At 41.5% G+C, this 9,406-nt stretch overlaps 1 protein-coding gene across 2 annotated transcripts in view; it reads left to right on the top strand.

Annotated features, from left to right (window-relative positions):
• Positions 1 to 9,406, top strand: part of LOC137287319 (coatomer subunit beta-like) — a 29,181-nt gene that overhangs the window by 15,036 nt on the left and 4,739 nt on the right. For both annotated transcript variants that reach the window (XM_067819560.1, XM_067819559.1), the window contains exons 5-20: positions 348 to 462; positions 619 to 711; positions 1,150 to 1,287; positions 1,647 to 1,766; positions 2,174 to 2,281; positions 2,845 to 2,988; positions 3,537 to 3,682; positions 4,239 to 4,335; positions 4,691 to 4,745; positions 5,182 to 5,284; positions 5,771 to 5,891; positions 6,443 to 6,514; positions 6,974 to 7,129; positions 7,290 to 7,379; positions 8,444 to 8,530; positions 9,009 to 9,153. In XM_067819560.1, coding sequence (XP_067675661.1) covers positions 348 to 462; positions 619 to 711; positions 1,150 to 1,287; positions 1,647 to 1,766; positions 2,174 to 2,281; positions 2,845 to 2,988; positions 3,537 to 3,682; positions 4,239 to 4,335; positions 4,691 to 4,745; positions 5,182 to 5,284; positions 5,771 to 5,891; positions 6,443 to 6,514; positions 6,974 to 7,129; positions 7,290 to 7,379; positions 8,444 to 8,530; positions 9,009 to 9,153 — 1,790 coding nt within the window. The remainder of the gene's footprint in view (positions 1 to 347; positions 463 to 618; positions 712 to 1,149; positions 1,288 to 1,646; positions 1,767 to 2,173; positions 2,282 to 2,844; positions 2,989 to 3,536; positions 3,683 to 4,238; positions 4,336 to 4,690; positions 4,746 to 5,181; positions 5,285 to 5,770; positions 5,892 to 6,442; positions 6,515 to 6,973; positions 7,130 to 7,289; positions 7,380 to 8,443; positions 8,531 to 9,008; positions 9,154 to 9,406) is intronic.

Raw genomic sequence — 9,406 nt, 5'->3', positions numbered from 1 at the left:
CATTTTCACCTGTTTTCATAAGAGTTTCAGTGATCATTTGGTAAACTGCCAAAGGCCAGACTTCAATTGTGAAACATGAACACAATGTGTTGGGCTAAGTCCTGGCTTATTCATGGTGTGCCCCCGTGTGACATTGCTGGAATATTGCTAAGAGTGTCTTTCTGTGCACGCAGACACACACACAGAAGAGCCATCATGTTTGTCACTTTCTCAGTCATGGCCCATCCTGTGCCATTACATACCCAGGTTTCACCTTGGTTACACAATAAGTTGACTGGCCACGTCACTGAACTGTAGCTGAAACTGGTGCATACACAACTCACTCTCAATCTCTCTCTCTTTTCCAGAAATTTTGACTTCTTGATCCCCGATGCCCCGGAACTGATTGCTAACTTCCTGGAGGGGGAACAGGACATGTCCTGCAAGAGGAATGCTTTCATGATGCTCATCCATGCTGATCAGGTCAGTTCAGTTTAATGAAGATAGGATCTGTTTGTAAATTATCTGGTATGTGGGCATGTATTTTTGTTTGCAAATGCTGACAGAGGTCTGTGATGTGAGGTAGTTAGGCTCTGAGTTAGATCATAAGTCCCATCATTACTGTGTTTCTTTCCCCAGGAGCGAGCCCTAAACTACCTGAGCAGCTGTATTGACCAGGTGACCTCCTTTGGAGACATCCTGCAGTTGGTCATCGTGGAACTCATCTACAAGGTAATACCTGGAGTCAACTTCCCCAATATGGTCAACCAGTGAAGATCCCTGTTAGAATCGATCTCCTGTAATCCATGCTTGTCGTAAGAAGCAACTTACGCAATATGGTGATCAGATGCATAGATCCATTTTCATGCTGTTGATAAGTAGATTGTCTGGTCCAGACTTGGTAATTTATAGAGTGCCACCAGCTGGAATATTGTGAATGAGGCGTTTAACAATAAACCAGACAACCAATAATGGAAGTTCTAGAGCTTGTCCCTTGTGGTAGCGTCCAGGGTAACTTGGGCACTGGCATGTTTTCCCAGCAACTATCCACTATCCAGCCTGTAGTTGAATAAACAATAGCTGAAACGATGTTTGCTAACAAAATGAATTCCTGACAAATTTTCTGAGTCCTTCGACAGACTTTCTGTAAATATGTGGGTTTTTTTGTAGGTGTGCCATGCCAATCCATCTGAGCGTGCCCGTTTCATTCGATGCATCTACAACCTCCTCAACTCCTCCAGCCCTGCCGTCAGGTATGAGGCCGCGGGCACCCTCGTCACACTGTCCAGTGCTCCCACAGCTATCAAGGTGAATATTTTAACTTGCCTCCTGTGCAATGTTAATTACAATTTTGTCGTTTATTGTTTCAAATCCATGAAAAAGATTGTCTTAGGTTTAGTTTCACTGTTTCATTCATACATAAGGAACATAATTTCATTATGAACTAAATGTACACCCTTATTTTAAACTGACTGTTGTGCATGTTTGTCATTTGATGGTTTCATTTCAAGAATATCAACATTTCCTTTGTGTAATGTTTGCTGTAATAGAAGTTGCTGTCAGAGTCAATGTAATGGAATTTCTTGGCGATGTTGTGTACATTAACACCTTACTTCAAAGAATTATGAGGTTATGTAAAATGTTTGTACTGTGGCTTCCCCATTTAGGCTGCAGCCAGTTGCTACATCGAGCTGATTGTGAAAGAGAGTGACAACAATGTCAAGCTGATTGTCCTGGACAGACTCATCAACCTGAAGGAGGTCGCTGCACATGAGAAAGTCCTGCAGGTCAGTGTCACTGCCACAATGCACAAATATATGTACAAGTGTCTTGTAACAAGAAACCTGTGACGATGCAGGTGAAAATTGATCCAGCAACCCGTGCTTGTCATAAAAAGTGACTAATGGAATCAGGTGGTCATGTCTGCTGGTTGACTCATGTCATCCTATCCCAATATGATGGTCGGTGCTGTTGATCACTTGATTCTCTGGTCCAGACTCGGTTCTTCATAGACTGCCTTCATATATTTGGAATATTGCAGAATGTGGCGTTAAAAAACAATTAAACTTCCACCAGAATGACCAATTCATGTTTTGTCTTTAGTTTTGTATGACACAAGACTACATAACAATTTTCCCTTGACATACTCATAGATACATGATTCCTTATGTGTGTCTACCCATGGCTGTTTCAGGAGCTGGTGATGGACGTGCTGCGTGTTCTGAACGCCCCTGACCAGGAGGTCCGGAAGAAGACCCTCGGACTCGCCCTTGACCTTGTCACCTCCAGATCCATCGAGGAGGTCAGTTCATGAGTCTCTCTTCCGCGTGGTTGTAAACTGTTAGAGGTGATGAGAAAAGGATGTTTATCAGTGCAAATTTGTTTCAGTCAGTCTTTCAACAGCATTGTCAGTAGATTTTCATGTTATTATGAGACCTTTTAACTGGGCTTTGTAGAACTTGTCCTTCGGACAGAATTTGGCAAAAGTAATTAACTATTTATTTAGAACTATTCTTTTTAGAAAATGTTTAGATGATACCCAGAAGAGAATGTTCAGCTATTACATGTTTATGTAACAAGGCATGTTCTCTGGCAAGCTAACTCAAGGTGCATATTTTAGTGTTTGAGTTTATTAATCAGACCTTTAACTGAATAAAAATATCCTTAAACACCTCTAACACCAACTGCAGGGCTGTGGTAATTGCAAGTCCATGTTGTTATAGTCCTACGCTCACAGCAGGTACTCTTCATGTACTTGCCACTGTTTGTGCAACATGGATAGAGTGAATGGTGTTGCTGCACAGACGCTGTCACAGCAGGATGTCTCAGTGTAGAGGTTGTAACATTCTGTGTTGTGTCTGTCAGATGGTGTTGGTGTTGAAGAAGGAGGTGGTAAAGACGAACAACGTTGAGCATGAGGATACAGGGAAGTATCGACAGCTCCTTGTCCGCACTCTGCATCAGTGCAGCGTCAAGTTCCCTGATGTCGCTCCAGTCATCATTCCAGTGGTGAGACACAAGCATCATCTCATTCAATCTCCATTCTCTTTACTAAGTATTAATGAGTGTACGTAGTTATGAACTATTCACTTGGAAATCATCAGTTACATTACTGCTGAGCATGGCTAAAAAGTGTTTCGTTGCCATGCAAAAGACCCATGTTTGAATCCGCGCATGGGTACAGCGTGTACAGCACATTTCTGATGTTTCCTGCCATGATATTGCTAATATATTGCTAAGAGAGAAATAAAACCTTACACACTCACTACTGCTATGCACATTGTCAGTTCTGTCATTCAGACAACCGTCACTTTGCACGTCTTATTGACCTCATATCTTTAATCTGTTTCCTAAGTTTAGGGTAATGTTAATCTGTCATGAGGACTTAGAAAGGGAAAACAGACTCGATGGCATTAAGTTTTTAAATGTTGTAAACACATATATATTTGTATGTGGTGTCATGAGATTACTATGAATGGTTTTTTGGTGTTTTAAACATTATATTTGATTTAGAAAATGCAAGAAATGCCTTTTGCACTAATATGAATCTTGTTTAGCTGATGGAGTTCCTGGGTGACCAGAATGAGCTAGCTGCCGCTGATGTGCTAGTGTTTGTACGAGAGGCTGTCCAGCGTTTCGAGCAGCTTCGTACCCTCATCATCAGCAAGCTGCTGGAGGTGTTCCCCACCATCAAGGCTATGAAGTGAGTCAATCTTGTAACCATTACTTCCACAAAATGATGAAACTCCAGCATTTCTGTTTACTATAAGTACCATGGCAGTGTGATAGAAAGACTTCTGTTTATGGTTGCATGTAAACATTTGTTGCAGGTGTTAACATGTATTACATAAGAAGTAGCTAAATATCTTAGATATGAATGAATTCATTGTAAACTATATTCCCTGCACAATGTAAAACATCTCTCACAATCTGTCCTGTCTAATCCATCTTTTTGACCTGAACATTGACATGTCTATGAAATATGTCAGTTTCATGGACCTAGTTCCCATGTGAGATTGCTTTGTGTCGGGTTCAGCCAAGTGGTTAAAGTATTAGCTCATCGTGCCAAATATCAGGGTTTGATTCCCAACATGGGTACAATCTGTGAAACCCATTCCTGCTGAACCCTGCCTTAGTATTGCTGGAATATTGCTAAAAGCAGTGTTAAACTAAAGTCACTCTCTCACCTTAGTGCTGCAACTGTTGTGATGTGCTGAATGTACAGCCAGGCCATGAATGAGATGTATGTGTGTTTACAGGATTCACCGGGCTGCATTGTGGATCCTGGGCGAGTACTGTACCAGCTCCGAGGACATCCAGCTGGTCATGACACTCATCAGACAGGCCTTGGGAGATGTACGTACACACAGCTGGCATCCCTGCAGTATATTTGGAACATTTCTGTATGGTATTCTCAGTCAGATTAATCATGGAAGACTCCCTAGTCCTTGTACATATCTCTCACTTTCCACTTCTATGTAGTGACCTTAGAATGTAGGACCAGCTCACAGTGCTCCTGTGCTGCTGTGATGTCATGTTGCAGCAAGGAGGGCATGAGCACATTGGAACTTTGGGTGAGATCTTGAGTAGGGAAACCGTGGTGGCAGATCTTGTTGGTTGTAGTTCATTTTCAGAATTTCTAAATTCACCCAATATCCAGTAGAGATGATAATTTTTTAATGTGCTGTTAATACTGCTGATTGTTTTGTAGATCCCAATCGTGGATGATGAGATCAAGAAGGCTGCAGGGGAAGTGAAGGAGGAAGGTGAGGAAAGTTCTCATCTCTATATTGAAACAGATTATAACTGTACCTAGCGCAGATTATGTAACATGGAGAGTGGGTAGCCTGGTTATTTAACATGACCAAGGTACTGAATGATGCTGTGCAGAGTTCTAGAAATCTTTCTACATCGACTGTTATCCTGGGTCACTCTGATAATGTCAGCACCATAACTGTAGGTTCCATCTGATTGGGAAACATAGAGGTCAGCATAATGTCAGGGCCACCTGCATCAAGTTGACTTACCATGACAAAACTCGAATACTGTTGAAGGTGTCGTCATGATGGTAATGTAGGACAACATCATTGCTGTGGGCTTCACAGTGCTAAATGTCTAACATCCTTGATCGATCACATCATAATATATGGAAATACTGCTGACAACAGCATCAGTTTCAAATCTTTATCCTTCCTGTGGTAGAGATGCAGACTGGTAGTGGAGTCCAGAGACTGGTGACAGCTGACGGGACGTATGCCACACAGAGTGCTTTCAGCACCACATCCAGCTCCAAGAAGGACGAGAGGTAACCAGGGTTATAACTTACTTAAAGCAACGGAAGTATATGTAACAGCTTTCATCATTAAACTGAACTACTTATTGCTGTCTTAGTAATCTCAATGTTGATATTGAACTCCTTGAGGGGAGGAGAGTAGCATCATTATACCAGCATTGGCTGATGATGCTAATAAACCAGGTTTGATTCCCACATACTGTTTTTGAGATGAAAGGTAGGACTGATGCATCTTTAGCAGTAATGCTGTAAGAATTATGACTGTGGTTGTTAAAGATTTTATGTGTTGAGGAACCATACATTTAATGTAACTAGCAATTTGAGGACATTTTGACATGCATGGTTAGTTGTAATGCAGATAGTATAAACATGATAATAGTTAATACCATTAATGTTACCATTATGCCAGCACAAGTTGTTACAGAGGACCACAGCAGTTTGTGGGTTTTGCTTAATGTGTTAAAGATGCACAGTCTGAACCTGTTTATGTGTTCCTAGGCCCACTATGCGACAGTTCCTGATGGACGGAGAGTTTTTCACTGGCGCTGCCCTTGCCACCACTCTCACCAAACTGTGTCTCCGATACATCAACATCACCAAGGATGTCAAGAGACAAAATGTGAGAACATTTACTTAACAGAAAGGAATGGTAGAGTAGCTTCGTGCATAGCGTGTATTCAAGTGCCCAGCAAACAGTGAGTGTCCACCCACTGAGCACACAAATTACCACACTCAAGTTGGACTATACTGAACAGCAAAAGAAACTCAGGATTTTTTTGTCAAGTTTTTGGATGGAAGACGTCAACCTAAATTCTTACTTGTATGGTATTTCATTTTTTCAAAAATTGGATTTCTTTTGGTGTTCAGTATATTTCTGAAACTTCTCATGCCATGAGAAGTTTTAAACACAGACCAGGGCTTTATATCATTTCCGTGCTTTTCAAAAGGATATAAAAATCCACTCAAAAGTTAGATTTCACACATACATTGTTTAACTACCATTCATCCCTTTCAGTTGTTGGTGTGCCTTAAATTGTTTGAGCAGTATAAAGTCAGTGTTAATGGAGCATCAGTGTGTAGAAACATATGAGGTATTGACAGTGATGTACAGGTGATAATGTACCCAATGACAAACCTTCCAGCAGCCTGACTCCACTTCTCTCTCTGTAGGCTTTTGTGGCCGAGTCCATGCTTATCATGGCGACCATCATCCATCTGGGGAAATCTGGACTTCCCACCAAGGTTAGTACTTCTACGAAAATATTGTACACTCTTACTTTTTTACGTCCATAGACATCACATAAATTTCAGTCAGAGTTTGTGAACGATCTTCCCTAGTCACTGTGTGTTCCCACATGGGTACAATGTGTGAAGGCCATTTCTGGTGCACCCTGCCCTGATATTGCAGTAATATTGCTAAAAGTTGTATAAAACCATACTCATTCAACCCCTGGCTCATATATTTAGTGATGATCTGCTGTCAAGGTGACATTTTACTTGAGTGAATGACATCAGTCCAGTCCGACTCAAGCTTTGTCTTCTCATGTTATTAACATTATCTTGTCTTGTACTGAGAGTTGATGTTTTCAGTCATAGCTCATGACAATATCAGTTTCATAATAACAAATGTGCTCTTGGTATTGAACTATGACATGAAAAGTTATCTGATGGCCAGTCAGTGTATGTGTTTGTCTCTCACAGCCCATCACGGATGATGACGTTGATCGTATTGCGATGTGCCTGCGTGTGCTGGCAGAGAAGTCCGAGCTCATGAATGACATCTTCAACAATCAGTGTCGTGGGTCATTGTCTTTGATGCTGGCAGCCAAGATTGAAGAGGAGAGGGAACAACAAGAGGTAATACATGTAGCTGAATACATCCAGAATACACTAAACATCGTTACACTGCTGGGCAACCACTGCCAACTTGGAATTGGAATAACTGAATAACATCTATAATATGTGACACATATTTACATAGGAAATGTTGTAGTCACTAGTGGAGTTCATGTTTCAGGCTGCACAGAAGAAAGTGGTGAAGGTCCAAGCTGATGACCCTATTGCCTTCACACAGCTCATCAACAGGGCTGACCTTGGCACAGGGGAGGTAAGTTTAACCTTACAGATGTCAAGCTACCCTACTCTAGGTACAGTCAAACCCCATTTAACCGGATGTTTTGGTTTCACTCAAAAAACGTCCGGATAGTGAGATGTCCGGTTAACTGGGTCAAACAAGCAAAACATGAAAATTAAGTGAAAGCAAAAAATTTTCATATACGTATATAAATTAATCAACAGTCACAAGTGTAATAACAGTGAATCATCATTAACATATAAGTGTACCGATAATACATGGAAGGCGGAACACAGGTTACCATTTGTCAGGTTTTCTCGGACGTAATCATGTAGCTTCAGGTGGTAAGTTGGATGAAATAAGTAAATCAATGATGAAAAATCTCTTTTTTGCCAATTGCATATTCTTTTAATAAAAAAAACATGGCATCGCCTCGAACTTATGCTGTTTGCAGAAAATAAACTTCCGGACGGGATCAGATGACTTAGATCATGTGGCAGATTGTTTTTAACTTGCATCGCGACAGATAGCAGGGGTCGATTTACAAGTGTTATATACACTACAATTACAGTGTAGTTTACCTTGATCCTATTTAACATGTGTTTTCATTACTAATGAGATGTTCTCACACCCGCCAAATCCTAATGCACAACAATCCTAATGAACAACAATCCTAATGAACAACCCGAGTGACACATGTCCCGAGTGTTTTGAAGGCTAATTAATCAATTCACATCAAATGCCGTCCGATAGATTAAGAATGAAATCACATAGTCATGCGGTAAACGGTATTGACATGACACATACACATGCACGTTGCACAGACCTTTCCGTCCGGATAACTGGATCATTTTTCAATGGAAATCTATGGGAATGTTTTGAAAATTTGTCGTCAGGGTCCAGAAGCGCAGGGTCTGTTTAAGGGAGTACAATTAATGAACGTAAGGAAGGCGGGGTTTCCGGATACATGGAGTCCGAGTAAACAGGGTTCGACTGTATTTGGATATTTTGCTCCGTCATTGTCTCTGATTGTGGACTTTTCTGTATGTTTGTGGACATGAAAGTTTGTTTCAACATTTTTCTTTTGTATTTTTTAGAACATGTTTGAGTTGACCCTGTCCCAGGCTCTTGGGATGAGCAGCAAGAAGGACGCCGACCCTGCTGGTGCATCAAAACTGAACAAGGTGAGGCTACACTTGGGTTACTTCAGTAAGATGGGCATAGATGGCACGGTTGTCTGTGGTGCCGAAAGTCATTATACACCAGGGGCAGTGGGGTAACCTAGTGGTTAAAGCATTAGCTTGTTATGCCAAAGAACAAGATTTGATTTCCCACATGGGTGCAATGTATGAAGCCAGTTCTGGTGTCCCCCGATTTGATATTGCTGTGATATTGCTGTAAACATTGTAAAACTAAGCGGGTGTGGGTTCCTGATTGTGCTTGTTAGTTTGTTCATGACTTGTCTCAGTGTGGGCATTAAGCACTCTGGCCATGATGTTACCTAAGCACTGTTTAAATAGCTTACTTGATCTGCTCAGTTTGGTTAGGACATGCTGTAGCTGAAGCATTCATTGTGTCAGTTTCTGCTGGTATGTTTTCACCATTTGTCAAATAAGAACAAAGAGGTACAATATGTCTTACACATGTATTGGTGTCTTCAAGGTGACCCAGCTTACTGGCTTCTCTGACCCTGTGTATGCAGAGGCGTACGTAAACGTGAACCAGTACGACATCGTTCTGGATGTCCTCATTGTCAACCAGACGTCGGACACCCTGCAGAATCTCACTCTGGAGCTGGCTACTCTTGGTAAGATCAACAGAATCCAGATGGCAATGTCTTGTTCATGTCTGTTCTGTATGTGCTGTGGTTTGATGCCCCACGGAGCATAGCCAAGAGTGTCCTCTGGATTATTTCAAGGAATAGTTTCCACCTTTGCCATTTCAAGCTTACTTTTCTTTGAGACAGAGAACATAACTTGTATACATTGTGTTGCGGCCCAAATTCCCACATTGCAGGCCCCATGCACTCAACATTACTGACCCTACCACCACAATGCAGG

Source organism: Haliotis asinina, chromosome 6, assembly GCF_037392515.1.
Source record: "Haliotis asinina isolate JCU_RB_2024 chromosome 6, JCU_Hal_asi_v2, whole genome shotgun sequence".
Lineage (NCBI taxonomy): Eukaryota > Metazoa > Mollusca > Gastropoda > Lepetellida > Haliotidae > Haliotis > Haliotis asinina.
Note: the sequence above shows the minus strand (reverse complement) of the source record. Positions and strands in the feature narration are given on the sequence as shown.